The sequence below is a fragment of the Puma concolor genome, chromosome E1, assembly GCF_028749965.1.
Source record: "Puma concolor isolate L17-30 chromosome E1, mPumCon1.1.hap2, whole genome shotgun sequence".
NCBI classification, from domain to species: domain Eukaryota; kingdom Metazoa; phylum Chordata; class Mammalia; order Carnivora; family Felidae; genus Puma; species Puma concolor.
Window position 1 is genome coordinate 4296466 of NC_141680.1, and position 23659 is coordinate 4320124.

At 45.7% G+C, this 23659-nt stretch overlaps 1 protein-coding gene across 4 annotated transcripts in view; it reads right to left on the minus strand.

The window, feature by feature from the left end:
* STX8 (syntaxin 8) overlaps positions 1 to 23659 on the minus strand; it is a 220894-nt gene that overhangs the window by 191635 nt on the left and 5600 nt on the right. For all 4 annotated transcript variants that reach the window (XM_086686007.1, XM_086686005.1, XM_086686008.1 and 1 more), the window contains exons 2-4: positions 22978 to 23077; positions 14946 to 15040; positions 4271 to 4381 (exon numbers count right to left, since the gene is read on the minus strand). In XM_086686007.1, coding sequence (XP_086542133.1) covers positions 4271 to 4381; positions 14946 to 15040; positions 22978 to 23077 — 306 coding nt within the window. The remainder of the gene's footprint in view (positions 1 to 4270; positions 4382 to 14945; positions 15041 to 22977; positions 23078 to 23659) is intronic.

The window sequence follows — 23659 nt, forward strand, 5'->3', positions numbered from 1 at the left end:
TTTCCCAAGGATTTTCCTACATAATATCTGAGAATGCTTTCACCCAGCACGCATCCTCTCATCGACCAGATTCTCCTGGGATGTCACAGGACGTGCATTTTCGCAAAAAATTCCTGTGAATTCGGGGTTGAAGTGCTAACCCCTGGTACGTACCTCAGAACGCGACAGTATTTGGAGACAGGTTCGTTAATGAGGTCATTAAGTTACAATGGGGTCGTTGGGGTGGCCCATCATCCAACATGCCCCGGGTTATCTTTATAAGAAGAGGGGATGCTGGACACACAGACCTCAGACACGTCAGGGGGACGTGTGCGCACAGGGGAACGACCGCGTGAAGACTCAGACAGAAGTCGGCCACCTAAAAGGCCAGGAGAGACACCTAGAACAGACCCTCCGTCACGGCCGTCAGGGGGCACGACACTGCCAGTGACACGCTGGCCTGGCCTTCCAGCCTCCAGAACCGTGAGGAAGGACGTTTCTGGTAGCTGAGCCCCCAGTGTTGTGCCTGCAGCAGCCCTAGCAAGCACCTGCAGGTGGGTCGACAGCAATCTGGGCTCCGTAGGGATTCCCCAGCGACCCACCTTCCAGGCCACCCACCATAAGCTTTCCTCTTTTTACCTGTACTGACTGACTTTCTCCCAGAGGTCAGCAGGGCCACACTGCCTCCTTCTCTTGGCTAGCCCCCATGCCACCCAGCACGGAACGTCCTATCCATTCGCACCTTCCTCACATCGCTCCTCAGGAGTCCCTTCTACCCCACGGCGCTGACGCACCTTTCAACAGAATGCTTCTGGAAGCTTACTCCAAGCTATTCCGGACTTCCGTTCCTTGAGCTACGACGACACAATGGCATCTACACTTCCCTCGGTTCCATCTCGAGAGCATGTAAATAAGCCCGGCCAGCTGCCTCAGTGACTTCAAGCCCCGAGGACTTCGGCCTTCGTTGCTTCACGGTTCTGCCTTGGTGTGGCCTCCCTGTCCCCAAGCCACCCCAACTGTCCCCCTCCGAGCCACACGGGTGGGCCCAGCATGTGGCTCAGCCTGAACCACGGGACGGGGAAGAGGCACTGGTCGCAGAAGGCCTCTGAGACCCAACGCCTCTACGCTAATCCACCAGCTTTGCTAAAATTCTCCCGACAGTCAATCTGCTTTGGGCTCCAGGAGGCTTCCGCGGACAACCCCCCCGAAGGGGAAGCCCCTGCAGCCATGGATTCCGCTGCGAGAGTTAACCTGCGACTGTCTGTGGGCAAGACGGCAACAAGCCGGGCACCGAGGAAGGGGACACAGAGTGAGATCTGGAAGGGGAGAAGGGGCAGGCTCCCTGGAACAAGACCGGTCAGTCGGGGAGGCCTGGGGGGGGGGGGGCAGGAACTCCCGAGGGGGAGGGAAGGAGGCAGCAGCAGGCGCTTCCTCCAGGCCTGATGGCGGCACGGTTCCCCAGGAGGAACATCTTGCGTCACTAAGCCCTTCACATACCCATCGCCTCACCTTGTCCTAACAGCAGTGAAAGAGGCAGCACGCATACCTGCACCCCAAGGTCAATGACTTCGAAGCCCAGATGGCCGGGAGACCAGCGGGCAACAGGGCCGGGCCCAGCACTTCTCGCGCTGCGGTGGCTGCGAGTTCACGTGTGACGGCGCTCGCGTCTGGGTGAGATCCACGCTCCGAGACCCGTCAGCTTCAGGGTCTTGTGCGAGTTACCTGACCCCTCCAAACTCAGTTTCTCCGTTGTAAAATGGACGTCACGAGGACCTCCTGAGCAAACGCACACGAGGTGCTCAGCCCGTGCCCGGCACCCGGGAAGTGCGCGGCAGACTCGAGCTTTCAGCTGGCACCGCGGGTGGACACGGGGCAGCGGCCTCCCCCGCCACCTGTTAGACGCACCTGAGGAGTGTGCCCCCCATCACGGCTACCCAGGCCTCAGGCCAGGCTACTCACTCATTCTCTGCAAGGATTCGGTCCTGCCACCTGTATTTCCTTCCTCTTCTTTCTCTGTCTCTCTCTTCTTTATTGTCTTTTATAAGCCCTTTGGGTAACTTAGATGCCCAGTGCCACCATTAGGAACAAAGGATGGGGCGCCTGGGTGGCTCAGTCGCTTTAAGCGTCCGACTTTGGCTCACGTCATGATCTCTCAGTTCGTGGGTTCGAGCCCCGCGTCGGGCTCTGGGCTGACAGCTCAGAGCCTGGAGCCTGCTTTGGATTCTGTGTCTCCCTCTCTCTCTGCCCCTCCCCTGTTCACGCTCTGTCTCTCCCTCTCTCTCAAAATTAAATAAACATTAAAAAAAAAAAAGAGAACAAAAGATATAGAGCTATATTTCTCAAGTTGTAAGGTGCATTCAAATCCCCGGGATCTTGTTAAAATGCAGATTCTGCACCAGGGGCCTGGGTAGCTCAGTCGGTTCAGTGTCCAACTCTTGGTTTCAGCTCAGGTCATACATATCTCACAGTCTGGTCTGTGAGTTCGAGCCCCCGCATCGGGCTCCACATTGACAGTGCAAAGCCTGCTTGGGATCCTCTCTCTCCCTCTCACTCTGCCCCTCCCCCACTCATTCTCTCTCCCTCTCCCTCTCTCTCACTTTAAAATTTAAATGCAGATTCAGGGGCGCCTGGCTGGCTCTAGTTAGTAGAGCGTGCAACTCTTAAGCTCAGGGTTGTGAGTTCAAGCCCCATGTTGGGGGTGGAGCCTACTTAAAAATTTTTTAGGGTTGCCTGGGTGGCTCACTCAGTTGAGCATCCAACTTTGGCTCAGGTCATGATCTCACGGTTCGTGAGTTCGAGCCCCGCGTTGGGCTCTGTGCTGACGGGTCGGAGCCTGGAGCCTGCTTCGGATTCTGTGTCTCCTTTTCTCTCTGCTCCTCCCCTGCTTGTGCTCTATCTCTCTCTGTGTCTCAAAAATAAATAAATGTTAAAAAAAAAAAAAAGAAAGAAAAGAAAAAAGAAAGAAAGAAAGAGACGCAGACCTAGAAGGTCCACCTGCTGGACCACCAAGCAGAGGTATTTAGATGCCGCCCATGGCCTCTCCGGTTGGCTCTGCCAGCTGCACCTTTGTTTACTTTCTCGACTCCAACGTAGACGCGCTTCTTGACAGGTGGCCCTGACTGTGCGCCACGGATCCCCAGCTCGTGTGTTTCTGTCTCGCCAGCCCTGGATTACCGCCTTCATCACCGCAAACAGCCAGAGAGCTATCTGGCCCACTTCTGGCTTCTTACACACCCTGCCCGGGACATGACTCCTCCCTCCCTGACTCCTGGGCTTTATTTCGCCACAGAAACAACTCCGGATTCCATTTGGCTTCCTGTCTGTTTCTTTCTTGCATCCCTAGGTCACAGGCTCCCAAGGCCTGGGGCCAACAGGACACTGTTTCCTTCTCCTCTGCTTACCCCAGGGCAGTGGTCTGCAATCCTGACTGCATATCATACTTACCTGGGACCCTCCATGCGCCCCCTCGATTTGTCTGACGCAGGGCCCAGTAACTCGTGGCCAAAGGTCAAAAACCACTGCCCTTGAGAAGCCATGTCATTCCTACCCAGGAACTAAGCAGAAGCAAGCCACTCCGCAGAACGAAAGCATCATCCCTCGTGGCAAAGAGGGAGAGAGGCGAGTTTCTACGTGAAGTTCATCTCCTCGAACCATCGTGATGGTTCCCACGATGAAGTTACAGGAGTTCTGGAAGGGGGCTGTGTGGACAGCTCCGAAGAGGGAAGCACATGGGGTTCGTTAACCCCAACCCTGGAGAGCTGGCCCGCTCCTCTGGGTGTTCCAACAGAGCTGGGCGGACAGCGGCTGTCCCCTCCACAGAGTGGGAATCACTCACCGGCACGGAACGGGCCAGGATCCAACGGCCGTGCTCCCCTACCTTCGTGAGCACGGACCACAGTCTCGCTAGGACACAGTTTCCCAAACGTGCCAGTGAAAACACACACATGGGGAAGCCTTTTCCCCACCCAGGCGAACACGTGACTTCGGGAGCCAAAAAGACAGCTCACGTGGCAGAGAGCACAACTAGAGGATGCAAAGGAACTTTTCCGACCCGGTCCGTATTCCACGCAAACCGTCTTCCCTCAGGATGAGATTCCGCCCAACATACCCGGCTTACTCAATCCAGAAAATTAAAGAACGCTAAAGAGAGAGACCATGACATGGCAAACGCTGTAAAGGGGCGGGGTAGATTTTACTAGTTAAATCGAGCCGTTCGGGAAACACATCCGTGATCTCGGCCAAGAACGCTTTTCACCCAACCACGTAATCCCCGTGAAGGAAAACGTCATACCTGATGAGATCGGGCTCTGCCCCCTCGTTCTTAAAGGATGCCAGAAGGAGCCTCTCCCGGGTTATGAGTTCATCCAGAAGGTTCTGTCTCCGGTCTCCTTCAAGCTGTGTTCTGCACACATCTCGTTAAGGTCCAACGGTGGGTGAATTACCTCAGTTTACCTATCGTGTTATTAAGCGAGCTCTCCCAGGCCAGGTGTGACGATTACAGACTCTGACTGGCACTGGCCAGAAGAGACCTGAACCGTTCTCCTCCTCCTCCCGCTCTGACCTTCGACACCACAGACTTCCCAAGTAAAGGCCCTCGACAGAACCATAGCCGAGGACTCGCGGCCACGGACACCGAGCCGCCGCTGACCAATGCGGCAGGTAGAGATCATTTTTCCTCCCAGTGACCAATGCCGAAATGATTATTCCCGTCAACAGAGCGATCTGAGTCAGGAATTCCTCGGGTGTTGAGTTATAGGTGTCAGTGTTCAAGGGTGTTTGCCCAGACGTTAGCACCCCCAAGACGCCCTGTAAAAAAATGAGCCGGGTTCTCAATACTGCCTTCTTTCTTCCGTGCGAATGTGTCTTCACACACCTGGAATCCATTTTGAAAAGTGCTACTCTATGTGACAGATTTGCTCTAAAGGGTGCCCCCATCAGCTCATTATTTAAGCACACCGCATGAGCCTTAAACTCTAAAGAAAACTACAAGGAAAGATTCGGATTTCACTGCGTTATCCTAGCGAGCGGGTTAAGCCGGGAGTCCAAAGCTTATTAGTCTTGTGTTGACCATTATCTGCAACCTTGAAGCAGTTATCTCTCTTTTGCGGATCTCTGTCTCTTTGTATGGAATGCCAGATTATCGCTAACACCTCTTCCGGCACAACTCACAAGTTATGGCTAAAAAAAATAACAAGTCAGGGCTACATCCAGAGTTTTCTGTACTAGCTTTCTTGAAGCAAGTTAAGCGAGTTCTTCTAGGCTGAGCACCAGTGAGCGTGTGCGTGCGTTTAAAAGCAAAATAAAACGTTGATGGGGAAGACTTCAGCTATCAAAAGAACAATGGGAGAAAGCTAACAGATACTTTTTTTTTGAAGTTTATTTATTTTGAGAGAGCGAGAGAGCGAGGGAGAAGCAGACAGAGAGCGAGGGAGAAGCAGAGAGAGGAAGAGAAAGAGAATCCCAAACAGGTTCCGCACTATCAGGGCAGAGACTGATGTGGGGCTCGAGCCCACGAACCGTGAGGTAGTGACCCGAGCCGAAGTCGGAGGCTTAACTGACTGAGCCACTCGGCACCCCAAGGGATACTTCTGTAAGGACATACCTGACACAAGACATAAAGAGTAAGTACAAAAATAAGCCATCCCCAGCACAGTGGATTTTATCTGGCTTTGAGGGTTTTTTTTATTGGGTGGCTTTTGTTTTATTAGACCTGAAACTGGTAATTCAGAGCCGCCGGGGCCACATTACCTAGTTCTGGTGACAGTAAGGCATTAGGCGGCTGCTTTAGATTCAGTGACACTTTCCTACTTCAAACAGGGGCATCAAACCCTGCACGTAGGCCCAAAATATTTCTAAGGAAGTTGGCAGAATCAAATGATAGCATCATCGTTTCCTGGGGTGGGGGAGGCTGGCGTAGCGAAACCATGGCCCAGGGAATCTATAACCCTGGTTGCTATTGTGGATAGAAGGAGCTAGCTTGCTAAAATAATCATCATTAATTTTTAAAAAACAGTTTTTTTAGAAAACGCTTGAAGAAGTTCCCCAGTAAGATAGTAGTCAGTAAAATCGTAAGTCCCCAAACCAATGAGGCTAAGCAGCCTCCACGGCTTTAGATATTTTTTAAAAAATAACAATAAATAAATAACTAAACGAATTCTCTCAACATTCCAGAATGCAGGCTTCCCCGAGGAAAATCGCTACCACGGCTTTTCCGTTTCCTGCTTGCCTGCAGTCACCCCCACTTGCACACCATCAAGTAGCAACTGTAACTAAGAAACAGCGGGCTGAAATACCTCCTCCGTGCCAATAAGAAGGCCAAACATTAGCCTTTTGATCATCTCAATACCGAGAATAAATATCAATGTGTTTCAATTAGTGGCAAATTGGCAACAAAGCGGAAGGCTTTTCTTCTGTCCCAAAGAAGTGTGTGGTGGGGGGAGGGAGAGGGAAACAGAAGCTGTGGGCATGAATTGTACACGGCAGACCGGGCATTTTAATTTGTGGAATTGTGAATTATATCCCAATGCTAACTCGCCTTGTCCTGGGTTCTGTTCTCCGGCAATCTGTGGTTTTCAGCGTCCAGCCACCCAGGCAAACGGAAGCTGAACTACAGTTCATTCTTACGATTAAGCACAGATTCCCCTGGCTCAGGGATTAAAAGATAAAAAACAAATTATAAAAGTATCAGTAGAGGAGACATAGGGGAACTTTTCAATCATCTCGGAGTAGGAAAAATCTTTCTCGTCAAGAGTGAAAACATAGAGGCCACGAAAGGAAAAGACCAATCTTGACTATACAGAAATTTTAAATGTCTGCGAAATAAATTTGCAAGTGACAAACTCACAGGGGCGAACGAGAAACAAAGGCAAAGACATAACGGAGCACAGAAAAAAGAAACAGTAGTAATTCTCATCCCATTGAAAAACATTCAGTTTTACGTAAGAGAAGTGCAAACAAACATAATGTCACCTCCGCCTATCAGATGAGGAATTGTGACCGGGAAGTTGTGGAAAGGGCAGAGGAAACAGGCACCACTCTCTGCTATTCCTGGTGGGGCTGTAAATAAGTCCAACCACTTACCAGACCGCCTTGTAAATAACAAAATGTAGGGGTGCCTGGGGCGGGGCTCAGTCAGTTAAGCGCCTGACTTTGGCTCAGGTCATGATCTCACGTTTCGTGGGTTCGAGCCCCACCGTCTCGGGGCCTGGAGCCTGCTTCGGATTCCGTGTCTCCCTCTCTCTCTGCCCCTCCCCTGCTCCCTCGCACTCTCTCTCTGTCTCTCAAAAATAAGTAAACATTTAAAAAAAATTAAAAAACACTCAGCTGGACACATATACATTTGTATATACTCAGAAACCTTCTGGAAGGATGCACAGACAACTGCCTGTGAGGAGGGGGGAGCTGGGGGATTCAGGATGTGAGGGGGACTTAACTTTTCATGGAATCTCATTTTGTAATGTTTGCCTGTCACATGCTAATTAATAAAAACACAAGTTTCAGAACCATATATATGGTATGATCCCTCGCTAGTCAAAAGAATTGATGTTTACATGTACGTGTATCTGTTCATGCCTAGAAACTAGAAAAGTCTGGGATGACAGGCACCGACCATCGACATCATTGACCATGAACAACAAGATGATGGAGAGGATTGGGGGCGGGGGGTGGGGGTGGGAGGGGGCAGTGGGAAGTGTCACTGGGAAAAACCAACAATGAGAAGTATACAGGTAGAAGGTGCTGTTTACAATAAACACAGGAAAGACAGGTTTTAAAATCTGGCAGACACTGGTTACAAAATTAAGCTGGTTAAGAATGGGCTTCATTAAGGAACATCAATTTCATTCAAGAGCTCTAGAAGTTGGTGACTGTGTTTTGTGGGTTAGCAGCTGAAGAAAGGAATCACAGTTAATGTTACAGGAACCCTCAGAGCTCCCCTAAGCCAGTGAGGGTTCTCCGGCTTCTCCTGACCAGGAAACCGGCCCCGTGTGGCTGTCACCTGGCTGGTTCATGACCGTGCAGGCCTACAGCCCAGCTCTTTCCGCTTTAGGTCAGGGCTTTTCCACCGCATCATGCTGGACCTGACCACCACACCTCCCCGGGGGCTTCTCTACCCTGGCGTTCCCAATACTGCCCCCCCTTAACCTAGGCACCTCCCAGCATCCTGTTGAAAGCATTCACAATACTAGTAATACTCATTCAGAATTTTCCCCGGGGACCTCCTGCTAATCTGGAAAAGCTGGAAAATTCACCAATTAGGAGCACCCTCCTTCTTTGTTTCATTTTTATTTTAATCTACTGAGAGAATGCGGCATAAGGGGGGGGGAGGGGAGGGAAGTAGAAGAAGAAAGAGATTAATAGCCCTTCTGCATGGCACGCTTCTTATATAGGGGTTGCTGTTAACAAGAGGTCCGAGAATCGCCCGGAAATGACCATACTACATGTATGCAGACTGATGGCAGCTGGGAGGAATGAGAGTGGGAAAGAGGGCACACAGTCGGTGGCCAGAGCTGGGACCTCCTTTTCCACCAGTCTGAGGAGTATAACCAAGGAAGGAAGGTCAGAGAACAGACAAAACCATAGCTCCTTGTCAACGGCTAGGCTGGTTTTTTACATGTAACCAAAGCCCCGTCATGGAGATGTCAGACTCGATGAAATCAGACGCGGACTTCATATTACCGGTACTCACTAACTACCGAAGGCTGAAGCCCAGCTTCTCTGCAGAAACTTGATAAGTCCTTCATCTATTTATTTAATTTAATTTTTTTTAGAGAGAGGGCGCAAGTGAGCGAGGGGGAGGGAGAGAAGCGGGGTTCCCCCAAAGCGGGGCTCGTGTTTCCTGGAGCAAGGCTCCAGCTCTTGATAAGGACTTTAAACCTAAGATGAGGTTTAGCAGAGGTGTTGCTGGTCCCACTGGGTGCCCCGCCCCTACTCCGGCACCCTGATTTTCTCTTTATTTGGTAGAAGGCTTAAGAATTTTGGCCAGTTTTGGGGCGCCTGGGGTGGCTCGGTCAGGTAAGCGTCTGACTTCAGCTCAGGTCATGATCTCACGATTCAGGACTTCAAGCCCGGTGTCGGGCTCTGTGCTGACAGCACGGAGCCTCCTTGGGATTCTCTCTCTCTCTCTCTCTCTCTCTCTCTCTCTCTCTCTCTCTGCCCCTTTCCCGCTCTCTATCTCAAAATAAATAAAAACAAACTCAAAAAAAAAAAAAAAAAAAGAACGTTGGCAAGTTTTGCTTGCGAATTAATGGCTCAGGACAAGGGAGAAACGTGCAGGGAATTATTTTTTGGTGCCATAACGGCGGATCCCCAAGAGGACGGTCTACGATCCTCGGGGCCAGACTTTTCTGGTTCCCGTACTACTTCTTCCTTTTTTCTTTCCTTTTAAAGTTAACAAACTCTACTGAGTATTTATTAGGTTCCAGGCTGGGTCCTTAGCTTTCTCGAAGCACCGATCACAGGTTGCAAGTAATATTTTAACACTAGCATTATCTGTGTGCTTCGATAGGACCTCGTTACATGAATGTAGACTCCGTAAGGACCACCTGGGAATTCCCCACGGTAGCTGGACTTCTTACAACAGCAACAAAAGACTAAGCAGCAGTTAATCTCCAAGGAGGGCTTACTACGTGCAAAGCACCTTCTGTGAATGTTCTTTAACCCTCAGCAGCCACTCTGTAATCCAGGTGTACTTTCGTTAGCCCTATTTCACAGAAGAAGACAAACAAAAAAAACAAAAACCAAGGCACCAAGAGATTAAGTAACTTGTCCAAGGTCACACAGTTAATGTTGAAAGCTACGTCTTATTCAACACCCACCAAGATGAGGGGCCAGTCCAGTGGGGTGCTTTATAAATAGATTTCCTCCAGCTTCTACACAAACCTTGCAAGGTGAGCATATTTAATTCTACTCTGCATTGGAGTAGAGGGTCTAGACAGGCTAAATTGCTCTCTGGCCTTGAGGAAGAGGCAGAGCTGGCCCTCAGTCTCAGTTCCGTCTGGTTCCAAAGCCAGCATTTTTCCCGCCACACCAACGGTGCCCAGATGTTTGGACTTCATGGAGCAGAAAAGTGTCCAAACAAATCGGGGGTGGTGGGAGACTTACGTAAAAGTTGCCAATTATACACTTTGCCAGGTATGGATATTCAAAAAAACCACAGCAGACCAAACTAGCATCTATTTTTATTATCGTGGTAACAAAGCAAGGAGCTTTTAACACGGAAAACTAGAAAGAACGTAAGAGAGCATAAAGAAGAAAATCCCTACCGCCGTAAACACGATCTTACCCTCACTCTTCTCGGTGAAAACTGTCACGGACAAGTGGAGTGTGTGAGAACCACAAGGGCTCTCCCTAAAATCTACCGGGTTAGCCCCCCAACATCCACATTCAGTTATGGTGATCACTGCAACCGTCTATCCATCTACCTATCTTCCTAGTTTTTTTTTTCCCCCTAAAAAAAGACAAAGCGGAGAAAAGCTATTTAGGAGTGCTGGGTGGCTCAGTCGGTTAAGCATCCGACTCTGGATTTCGGCTCAAGTTGTGATCTCACAGTTGGTGAGTGCAAGCCCCCCACTACCAGTGCAGAAGAGCCTGCTTGGGATTTGGTGTCTCCCCATCCCTCTCTCTGCCCCTCCCCTGCTCACTCCTTCTCTCTCCAAATAAATTAAAAAGTTATTTATACTTTTGAAAAACTATTTCTATAGGACTTCTCCCAAGACACCAGAATACCTTTTTATACTGAACCCCTTTGTAAAGAGATTTTTTAATTCTCCTCAACTTAGTAAAGATGCTGCCTTTGAAAACCCAACAAAAAGACGAGCTCGCGTAAGGCCAAGTCTAAGAATAATTTTGCTACTACCTGACATTTCACACACAAGCCTCCCGTGGCACACGACTTTTCTCAACCAGAGAAGCAATGAATCCCTCCTGTCTCCAAGAAGCACTGTGAATGGAAATGAATGGTTTTCAGCAATTTGAAACTCTCTGGCTGCAGGACTTTAGTTTACGAATCGCAAACGAACCGATTCAAAAGCACAGGACTTTCATTTTAACTTCGCATCTCTTCTTGCCAGGAGAAAATACTTTTCCAAGAAAGAGCAACAATGTCTCAGGCCTTAACTCCATGAATTTAGCTGTTTGGAAGGCATGTGCTTAGGACTTATCTTTCTGGCAATCCCTGGTGTTCTTTGGAGAACTTCACAAACGCATAAATTTACGAAGTAAAGTGCTGTAAACTCTCAACTACCCAACGCGGTAAGGGAATGTGGTATTCGAATATTCACATTAAAAAAGTCACCCGGCATTAATTATGCCTCAAGAAAAGAAAGGCTTAAGCTGTCACTCTGTTGGCGATTTACGGACAAAAAATTTTCTAAGAATTACAACATCATAAAGTATACCTAATAAAGCGCAGTGAACACTGTTTAATCTTTCTGATGATTAAGGAGGGCCCTGAGGATTTGCGTTATAAACAGGATTTGTTTTGGCACTACAGCAACATGCCAATTAATAGGGAATTCTAGCTGAAGACAGGCCAGGTGACAGATGACTGTGTTATTTCTACTACGGTAGAATTCAGCTTTTAAACAACTGGCTTTGGGGCCAGACAGCCCTGCATCTGAGTCCAAGTTCTTCCCCTCCCCGGCTGTGGGGTCTGGGGCAAGTTACTTAAGCTCTCAGATTCCTCTCCTCAGTGTAAAACACTCCCCTGCTGGGATGTGGGATTTTTTTTTTCCAGCTCCGTCCCTGACTTGGGGTGCAAAGGTTGGCCTGGCCTCACTACCTTTTTTTTTTTTTTTTGTAAAGAAAATAAGGAGCCATCAACACAGACTAATAATATGAGGTTATTAGGACTCACAAGTGGCCACCTGACACATCTTAAATCTGGAGGATAACTGCTATGGAATTATTTGAAATAGTTGCGAACAGAAAGGGCAAGGGAAGGGAAGATGTGAGGAACAGAAAAAGAGTTAACAAGAGGCCTTCATACTAGAGAAACTACTTCCTTTCCATTCTATCAGCAGAAACGGTCTCCCTGAAAATACAGAGGTCTTGAGCGCCCCCATGAGGCGGGTGATCTGAATTCTGTCCTAGCAAGGGTTGTGTTTCTAGTAGAAACAGACCCAATCATTTGAAAAAATACCTAAGAAAGAATACTGTTACAGTCCAGTTGGGTTTTTGCTTTGTCCTACAAAATTCTAAATTATCTGCATTAACATCCTTAAGTACTTTCATAATGTATTTAATAACTCTGTTCAATATTTTAAAATATTTTTAGAGATTTTTAGTGCTTCATTCAGCAAATTGTGAGATGACCACAAAACCAAAGTCTAAGGGATTTCAAAAGATGGTCTGGCTGAAGGCATTTAGAACAAAGTCAAGTCCATTATTACTGCCACATGCTTCTCCATAACTAATAACCAGCAGGAATTACTAACAGTGAAAAAGGAAGGGTTCTTAATTTGTTTCTTTTTTTGCCCTATAGTTGAGCACATAAATATTATAAAATGAATAATAATAAGTTATGTTTATGGAAGTTACCAAGTTGGTAGTTGTTCATATTATACCGTGAAGCAGTGATTTAGTTACCTTTTTAACACACATGCTTTAGGTAACAGCAAAATGAGTTTGCACACCTTACCTGACATGCAGACTTCCTGACACTTGGTACTCAAAGTAGAGAAAATAGCCAAGCCGATTGGAAACTACCTGAGGTCTACATAACAGGACTTGTTGATTTTGATAAAATAAAAACTTTTTTTATAATACTGTGCAGTAATAAACGATACCAGATAGGGGGTAAAGTTACAAAGTAAATGTATCAGACTATTCCAACTGTGCTGGGGCGCCTGGGCTCAGGTCATGATCTCACACTTTGCGAGTTCGAGCCCCACGTTGGGCTCTGTGCTGACAGCTCAGAGCCTGGAGTCTGCTTTGGATTCTGTGTCTCCATCTCCCTCTGCCCCTCCCTCGTTCACAGTCTGTCTGTCTCTCTCTCTCTCCCCCTTTCAAAAATAAATAAACATTAAGAAAAATTTTTTAAAGAATATTCCAACCATGTTAAAAAATAAGGCCCCTGTCCGCCTGGGTGGCTCAGTCAGTTGGGCGTCCGACTTCGGCTCAGGTCATGATCTCGTGGTCTGTGAGTTCAAGCCCCGTGTCGGGCTCTATGCTGACAGCTCAAAGCCTGGAGCCTGTTTCAGATTCTGTGTCTCCCTCTCTCTCTGACCTTCCCCCATTCATGCTCTGTCTCTCTCTGTCTCAAAAATGAACAAACATTAAAAAAAAAAATTTTTAAAAAAAGGCCCCTGTTGTTTATTGAAATTAAACTTCTACTTGTAACCTTAGCGTGTTAATAATTGAATATTTGGAAAATCACGAGATTAATCTAAACGAACCTCCCTGTGTTAAAAAATAAGGCCCCTGTTGTTTATTGAAATTAAACTTCTACTTGTAACCTTAGCGTGTTAATAACTGAATATTTGGAAAATCACGAGATTAATCTAAATGAACCTCCCTGGTAGCATAAAGGGGGTTGCCCTTCGAGAAAATAATTGTTAAAACATTTTCTATGATTTTGTCTGAAAAGCAATATTCCTACCTTCTCCCATTTAAAATCAGGCAATAATCACCATTTCTTGAGCTACCAACATCTGGCTTTTTTGTATGAGCTGACAATTGAAGAAATGATGAGAGAAGACCAGTTTGAGACTAGTTTTCAAGCCCAAAAAACTCAGGTTTAAAGGACTGGTTTAGGGGTGCCTGGGTGGCTCAGTCGGTTAAGCATCTGACTTTGGCTCAGGTCACAATCTTGCGGTTCACGAGTTCAAGCCCCGCGTCGGGCTCTGTGCTGACAGCTCAGAGCTTGGAGCCTGCTTTTGATTCTGTGTCTCCCTCTCTCTCTGTCCCCTTCCCCGCTCATGCTCTGTCTCTGTCTCTCAAAAATAAATAAAAGTTAAAAAAAGATTTGAAAAAAATTCTAGGGGCACCTGGGTGGCTCAGTTGGTTGAGCGTCCGACTTCGGCTCAGGTCGTGATCTCACGGTCTGTGAGTTCGAGCCCTGCATCAGGCTCTGTGCTGACAGCTCAGAGCCTGGAGCTGCTTCGGATTCTGTGTCTTCCTGTCTCTGTTCCTCCCCCCTTTTGCTCACACTCCGTCTCTCTCTCAAAATATATAAATCAATAAACATTAAAAAAAAAAAAAGCTTCAAAAATAAATAAAAAATAAAGGACTGGTTTACGGAATGGGTCACATGGATTTTAAATTGATAAAATGATGAACTTCTAACAAAAAAAAAAGGCTTCACCTTGGCAGGGTAGGTGGGAGGTGGGGGTGATGGCCCAAGTTGCTTCAAGTAAATGCTCTGTTCCCCGCCCACACTCCCAAACCTCCCAAAACCAGGGGCGGGATCTGTGCTTTCCAAAGAACATTAAAGCAAAGGAGTCACATCTCAGTAATCTACATAAACAGAAAAAAAAAAAAAAGAAAGAAAAGAAAAGAAAAGAAAAGAACCCCGAAAGTCTATGGTGGCTATTGGCATTGGCCTCTCAGAAAAAGAAAATGGATCACTCAGAGCTCTGGAAAGTCCAGCATGATCCCAGCCCGGGATGATCACGGAAGGCCTCCTGTGGGAGCAGTGGCTCACCATCTTCGGGGCATGTGGCAGCGCAGGGCTCTGGGCAAGGACAGCACCGACGAGAGCACTAGCTCTCTACACTGTCAAGGTCACACCCAAGAACGGCCACGGTACTTAATTCCATCAGTATATGCTCGCCTCGCCAGCATTTTCACGGTAGAGCAGGGCAACAGACACTTAAAATAGAAATCGAGATTATAGGCAATATTTGGGAAACCAGGTCTTCCTCGAGCTATGGAAAAAAATCTGGGTGGCCCGGATTCCTTCCTTTCTCCAAATAAGACTGCTTTTTCCTCCCACTCTAGAGAAGAGGTGGAAATGTTTACATGGATACATCTGATGTGTTGACACAGCTCTTAGCAATAAGTCCTTCAAAAGGGCGATCTTTTCCTTCAGACTCTGCAACAAAGCTCTGATTGTCACGGTCAGCTGGAAAGAAAAGAACACATCCTAAGTATGCTAGTCCAGAGGTGGGGGAGCTACTAAAAACATCACGTAAACACATTATGATTCCTTCAAGGACCAGCTGGCAGATGCTTAACTTCCCAAGGACACCTTCAGGGTTCTAAGGTATCCAAATTTTGGTCCAGCCCCCCACCTGATGCTTGCATCCGCTGTATAAGGTGACCAAGTGGAGAGCCAGCCCAGACCTGAGTAGACAGTGACAGGAAACCAACCCCTGGCCCTCACAGTCTGAATCCTGTCCCCTGAGCATCTACCCCATTCGCCAGTGAAAAACACAAGTGTCTTCAACCTCGCTTTAAATGACAAGACGTCAAGTCTCACTGCAATCCCGCCAGTCTGCTCTGAACACACTGGTTTACTTAAAACCCATTTAAAAGTTTTGTAGCAGTGTGTTCTTATAACGATGCTCACCACCAGTGACTCTTTTTCCAGGAGTGTATAGATTTTCTTAGTCGTTCTACAAACCCAGAGGAAACTGCTGTTTGTGACTCTTGAGTGCTATGTTAAAGGATGGAGGAAGGTAGGGAGAGAACCTCTAGGGAACTGAGAAAATATGAAAACTGAAACTGCCCATGTAAATTAAATACAGCCAGCCACGCGGGAAATCAGAGATAGGTGTGAAAAGACAGACTAGCGCAGATTTCATCTGCTACCTTGCTCGAAGTAGCAATTACATAACTTCAGGGGAAGGGAGGACTCCCTCCCTAGGATTAGCAGGGTCACACACACTAAGGGAAAAACAGCAGAACAGTAGAGGCTGGCTGAGGGCTCACACACATCAAGCAACCCTCAAAGGTATCAGCAGCCAAGAAAAGTCTAACCTTAACTATTCTAATACCTCTGGGAACCACGGAGAAACCACCCACAGTGTTTATGAGGAAATACCACGGAGAGCAGATTGCCCCTCGTTCAAGAAGAGTAAAACAAACAAACATAGCACAACACACACACACACACACACACACACACACGCGCGCGCGCGCGCCCCAAACCGAAGAGCAGTCTACGAAATTAAAGCTCAAAAGCATTCAAGAGATCAAAGAGTATGTGGCCATTAAAAAGTATGACGGAAACCTCGATTTGTCGACATAGAAAGATAGCCAGCATAATTTATTAAAAGAGAAAAAAACCAAGTCCTAAAATGAAATGTCACCCACAGAGAAAAAAAAAATCAATCTAAGAACTAAATACTTCAAAATGCCAAGGGCGATTATCTCTAAGTAGTGGATTTTTTTAATATTTTATAAGAAAAATGGTTACTTTTAAAACCAGGAAAAGTTTTCCATCATCATAATCTGCAAGAAACCTTCCAAAGCACAGAAAAAGATGGAGAGCCTAACTCATATTTTAAGCTAACACAACCCTGATAACAATCACTGACAGAGATACTGGGGAGTGGGGTGAGGGGGTGGAGAGGGGATGGGGGAGAGAAAAAAAGAAAAAAGAAACCACATGCTAATCTCCTGTGAGGATTATAAAATGCAAAAGTCTTTAAAAATATTAGCAAAGCAAATTCAGAATTACGTTAAAATGACAACATACCATCACCAAGTAGAATTTATCCTAGTAATTTAAGAACAGTTTGATGTTAGAAAATCTAATACTAAATCCGACAGTGTTAATGGTTACAAACAGAACAAATGTATGATTGATACAGCACAGGGGAAATTAATTAAAAACAAAACAAAAAGAAAGAAAGAAAACTAAGAATGGAACATTACTACCTTAACCGTAATATTTTCCAACATTGGTCTAGAAGTTGTAACCAACGCAATAAGACAAGTTAAAGAAATACACAAGGGCTGGAAAGAAGGAGATGAAATCATCATGATATATAAATGGATAAGTCTATTTGGGAAAGTTAGGTGAATCCACTGACAAATTACTAGAAACCAGAGAAGAAGTCAGTCTGGTAATCAATCTTAAAATGAAAAAAAAAAAAAAAAAATCCAGGGCATTTCTAAATTTAAGTACTAGGTAGGGAGCATTTCTTTTCATCATTATTTTTAAACATCATTAACAACACCAACAAAACCTAAAAAACATCTAGGACCTGCCTGGCACATTGCGACTATGTAGTAAATACTGATAGAGGAATGAATAAAAGGAAACACTCGATATTGTAAAGATGTAAGCATTCCCCAATTAATCTATGAATAAACTACACATCTATTCAAAGTCCCATGTGGAGTTCTCTTACTAGAAAAGAGGTGGTAACAGAGGCACAGGACAAATGAATTGCAATGAAGCCATGCGAAATTATTCTAAAACATAGATAAAGAGAAATTTAAAAGACAAGGAATATGTGTGATAGAGGGGCACTTCAACAATGAGATATTAAATCTTCATGAAAACTACAAGAATATGATGCTGGCAGTTAGTGAAAGCTTCACTAGTATGACAGAACAGGAGGTCCAGGCGCAGTATGGCTGTGCAAAAATAAATTCAGTGAATGAAATACAGGATTATTTCATATCTTTTTTTTATGTTTATTTTTGAGAGAGAGACAGAAAGACGGCAAGTGGGGGAGAGGCAGAGAGAGAGAGGAAGACACAGAATCCGAAGCAGGCTCTGGGCTCTGAGCTGTCAGCACAGAGCCCAACGCAGGGCTCGAACTCACAAACCACGAGATCATGACCTGAGCCAAAGCTGGATGCTCAACCCACTGAGTCACCCAGGCGCCCTGTGGATATTTCCTATCTTGGGGGGATGAGGTAAAGAATAATTCAGCAAATGGGAAAAAATAAAATTTGATGCCTACAACGCACCAAAATAAACTTTTAAATATTTTAAAGATACATGTTTAAAAATAAAATAAAAACAGGGGCGCCTGGGTGGCTCAGTTGGTTGAGCGTCCGACTTTGGCTCAGGTCATGATCTCACAGCTCGTGAGTTTGAGCCCCGCGTGGGGCTCTGTGCTGACAGCTCGGAGCCTGGAGCCTGCTTCGGGTTCTGTGTCTCCCTCTCTCTCTGCCCCTAACCCACTCACATTCTGTCTCTCTCAAAAATAAAATAAACATTAAAAAAATAAAATAAAATAAAAACAGAAGGAAAGATTGAAGAAAATTTGGAAGATTAGATGAAATATTTAGATAATCTCTGGGTATGAAAGACCTTTCTCAGGGGCACCTGAGTGGTTCGTCAGTTGAGCGGTTGACTCTTGACTTCGACTCAGGTCATGATCTCACGGTTTGTGGGATTGAGCCCCATGATGGGTTCTGCTCTGATAGCATGGAGCCTGCTTAGGATTTTCTTCCTCTCTCTGCCCCTCCCCTGCTCACATTTGCTCTCTCTTTCAAAATAATAAATAAATTAAAAACAAAAGAAATAATAAGTTAGGTTAAGGACATATACTGGCAATTCACAAAGGAAGAAATATAAGTATCCAATAAATATATGAAAACAGGTTCAATGGCATAAATAACAAAAAAAGCATATTAAACTATTATATACTTACACCTGACAGAATGAGTAAGATTTTTAAAAGATAATTGGAATTGGGACAGAATTGTATGTTGAAGAGGCTTAAAATTTTATACAACCTAAATCCAGAAAGTCTACATCGGGAAACTTTTCTACCATGGGCAATAATTTGGCCACACTGAAAACTCATTTATAATTAGAAATTAAGTACCCAAGAAGATTATACCAGTTAAATGAATCAGAGGTCTAAATGTAAAAAAGTGAAACCATACGTTTATTAGAAGAAAACAGAAATGAATTCCCTTACATCCCAGAAATAGCAAAAGGTATGAGTGAAAATACAGAAGCAGTTAAAGATGCTAGCCAACTCTGTTTAAAAAATAATGCTTTCGGGGGCGCCTGGGTGGCGCAGTCGGTTAAGCGTCCGACTTCAGCCAGGTCACGATCTCGCGGTCCGTGAGTTCGAGCCCCGCGTCAGGCTCTGGGCTGATGGCTCGGAGCCTGCAGCCTGTTTCCGATTCTGTGTCTCCCTCTCTCTCTGCCCCTCCCCCGTTCATGCTCTGTCTCTCTCTGTCCCAAAAATAAATAAAAAACGTTGAAAAAAAAAATTTAAAAAATAATGCTTTCGGGGCGCCTGGGTGGCTCAGTCGGTTAAGCGTCCGACTTCAGCTCAGGTCATGATCTCACGGTCCGTGAGTTTGAGCCCCGCGTCGGGCTCTGTGCTGACCACTCAGAGCCTGGAGCTTGTTTCAGATTCTGTGTCTCCCTCTCTCTCTGCCCCTCCCCTGTTCATGCTCTGTCTCTGTCTCAAAAATAAATAAACGTTAAAAAAAAATTTTTTTTAAATAATGCTTTCACATGGCAGATGATATCCTAAGCAAAGCCAAACAACAAATAATAAAGAAAATAAATTATAATATGTCACCAAGAACTAATCTCCATACTAGATAAGAAACTCTTAAAGACTAAAAAGACCAACAATCCAATTTTAAAAAAAAGGGTTTTTTTTAACAAAAGAAGAACTTCTCAGAAAAATGTAAATGATGCTTAAACATGTGCAAACACACTTCACTTGATTCACACATGAAAGATGCACATTTGAAACGACACTGAAATACCATATCGCACTTATCAGATGGCACCCTCTTGTTGGCCAGCCTGTGAAGAAACAGAAACTCGTGCACTGCTGGTCAAAGGGTGAGTAAGCACACCCCTGTGGACAGGAATTTGGTGGCAGGTGAAAAAAAATCACATCCACCCAGGATCTGAGAATTCACCCTTAAAAGACACCTCCACAAATACCAAGGGGAGGAAGAACATAAAGCTATTTATTGTGGCATTGTTCATAACGGCAAAACAGGAGAAATTATCTAAACTCCCATCCTTAGGCAGGTTAAATGGACTATGGCGTATCCGTGCAGTAGCACAACTACGTAGTCCTAAAGAACAGCGAAGATCTCGAAGAATTAATATGGAGAGATTACTACAACACGGTAGTAAATAAACAGAGCGAGATACAAAGGAGCATCTTATGGAAAAGAAAGAGAAATGAGAACACACACACACGCTTACTTCTGCAAAAAGTAACAGAGGAAGAGGAAGCCAGAAATTAATGAAAATGATTACATAGAGAAGTACTAAAAATTAATATAATAAGCCCACAATTATATGGTCACTTTACCTTCTACAAAGCAGGAAAGAATATCCAATGGGAAAAAGACAGTCTCTTCAACAAGCGGTGTTGGGAAAACCGAATGGCAACATGCAAAAGAATGAAACTGGACCATTTTCTTACACCAAACACAAAAACAAACTTGAAATGGATGAAAGACCCAAATGTGAGACCTGAAACCAGAAAAATCCTAGAAGAGAACACAGCCCATAGCAACCTTTCTCTAGATATGTCTCCCGAGGCAAGGGAAACAAAAGCAAAAATAAACTATTGGGACTACATCAAAATAAAAAAGCTTCTGCACAGCAAAGTAAACAATCAAGAAACCTAAAAGGCAACCTACTGAATGGGAGAGGATACTTTCAAAGGACATATCCGATAAAGAGTCAGTATCCAAAATCAGTTCTATAAAGTTCTATAAAGAACTGACACAACTCAACACCCAAAAACCAAATACAGTAAAACCTTGGATTGTGAGTAACTCATTCTACAAGTGATCCGCAAGACGAGCAGACATTTCTAATGAAATTTAACTTGATAAACGAGCAATGTCTCACAGTACGAGTAGGATGTGATGCTGAACGTCGCATGATCACAACCGAGCCAATGGTTCTCTCTCGCTGTGGGATTGTGGGTCATCGGCTCCCACACTCGGATGCTCGGTCTCAGGCTGGAGTGTTTGGCAGAAATCAGTGATTTTTCAGAACGTTGGAAGGTGCCCACAACAGGCATTAGTGTATTTTTTGTCACTTCCAAGCATCTCTGGACAGTCCTTTGCTTTTCCATCCAAGAGTGAGCTTAGGAATGCTTTGCTCCATTCTAGGTCAGGCTGCCTGCAGATAGAGACCCTTTCCTCTGCCTCCTTATTGCCAGTTACGCTAAATACAGTATAAGACTCTATTAATACCGTACTGTAGTCAACATCCATCAGTGATAGTGAAAGTCGTCCTACACAGTAACCCTCCTCTCTTGTCTCCCTCACACCACCATGAAGGTTTTTAAAAGTGAATGTTGTTTATTTTTCTTTATATTTTGTAGAATGAATCATCGGAGTTTCCACTATTTCTTATGGGGAAATTTGCTTTGATATACAAGTGCTTTGGATGACAAGCTTGTTTCCATAACGAATTATGCTCGCAAACCAAGGTTTTACTGTAATCCAATTTAAAAATGGGCAGAAGAGGGGCGCCTGGGTGGCTCCGTCGGTTAAGCGTCTGACTTCGGCTCAGGTCATGATCTCATGGTCCGTGAGTTCGAGCCCCGCGTCGGGCTGTGTGCTGACAGCTCAGAGCCTGCAGCCTGCTTCAGATTCTGTGTCTCCCTCTCTCTCTGACCCTCCCCCGTTCATGCTCTGTCTCTCTCTGTCTCAAAAATAAATAAAACATTAAAAAAAAACTTTTTTAAATGGGCAGAAGACACGAATAGACACTTTTCCAAAGAAGACATCCAGATGGCCAACATACACATGTTCATCGTCACTCCTCCTCAGGGAACTACAAATCAAAGCCACAATGAGATATCGCCTCACACCTGTCAGAATGGCTAAAACCAACAGCACGAGAAACAACAGGTGTTGGCGAGGACGTGGAGGAAAAGGAACCCTCGTGCACAGTTGGTGGGAATGCAAACTGGTGTAGCCACTGTGGAAACAGTATGGAGCTTCCTCAAAAGGTGAAAATAGAACCACCGTACGATCCAGTAATTGCACTACTGGGTATTCAACCCAATATAAACACACTAATTCAAAGGGATACCGTGCGCCCCTATGTTTATTGCAGCTTTATCTACAATAATCAAATTATGGAAAGAGCCCACACGCCCATTGATAGCTGAATAGAGAAAGCAGATGCAGTGGACATACACAATGGAATATTACTCAGCCATAAAAAAGTATGAAATCTTGGGGCATCCGGGTGGCTCAGTCGGTTGAGCATCCGACTGTGGCCCAGGTCATGATCTCACACTCATGGGTTCGAGCCCTGCATCGGGCTCTACGCGGACAGCTCAGAGCCTGGAGCCTGCTTCGGATTCTGGGTCTCCCTCTCTCTCTGCCCCTCCCCGGCTCGCGCTCTGTCTCTGTCTCTCTCTCTCTCAAAAATAAATAAAAACATTTAAAAAAAAAAAAAAAGGAAAGACAAACTCAGACTTAAGTGTCTGTGGTGGTGCCTGTGGTGGTACAGTGTCTAAAACTGTGTTCTGCAACCCCTAAGACAGACCCCATGAGCAAAAAGATCTCCCTGTTCTGATTGCCGGAAAAGAAAAATACCAACTTGGAAGGGGAAAGGTTAGAGAGAAACCCGCGGTGTTGGGATCTGAATCGAAGGAGCTAGAGTGAACCCATGAGGGTCTGGAAAACACAGTTCCCCAGCCAAATCCTACCACTGCTTTTATACAGCCTGCAAGCTATATAAAATGCAAATTATTACATGTATTACATAGAATAAATGTAAAATGTCAAAAAGGCCATTTGGCAAGAACAGATTCTCAGAGAGGTGAAGGCGTAGCCTCTTGTCCTGCAGAGCCTGAAAGATTTACTACCTGGGGCCTGAGCTGGACTAGGAAATTGTTAGACACTTTTACGGTTAAACAGGAGAAATTAAACGGGTGTCATGCTTCATTTCGTCTCAGTTATAATGATTCACTGATTGACTGTAAGGTCAATGCAACACCCGTAAGCTTCGCAGCCACACACACACACACACACACACACACACACACACACACACACAGTCTCAGCAGTAGGAGGGTTTGTAGAGCTCAGAGCTCAGACAAACCATTCCGGGTCCTAATTCTCTCCTGCTCTCACCCTGATTGTATTTTCACCACTTCTTCCATGCTGATTTTGCTGTTGGATTTTCTCGGCGATGTCTTGTGCAATTTGGCAGGTGGCATCGTACGCGGAGAACCTGCATCAAAGGCATAAAGGAGAAGAATGCTTCAGGCTCTTTGAAAGCAACTTTCTGCACGACTTGCGCGCCACTTGTTAGTTCTAGCCACCAAGTCAAACGGGGAGGATGAGAATAGTGAATACAGCGACACGTGTTGCTGTCATAGAAAATACTGTGTGAGCCGGGCTCTGTTCTGAATGCTCCGTTTGCAACAATTCGCTTCATCCGCACAAAAACACCGGGAGAGGGGTACCGCTCCCATCGCCATCTTACAAGTGAGAAAATCAGCACAAACAGTTAGTAGGTCCACTTGGCCAAGTGGTACCGCCCACTGCAAACTACGTCCCCAACCACTTGTTCGAATTCATCCACTCACAGAACATGCGGCAAACATTTATGCAAAGGCTCCTCTGGGCTGAGCACGGTTCCAGGCACTGGACAGCAGGGCAGCGAACCGAATGGACAAAGTCCCTTATGCTCAAGGAGCATAAAATAAATAAAGACACAGTATGTCCAGGGCTGGTAGGCGCTAACAAGAAAAATAAAGCAGGATAAAAGAACAGAGAGTAAGGGGCAAGGTGAGGAAGCCAGCCAGGCAGG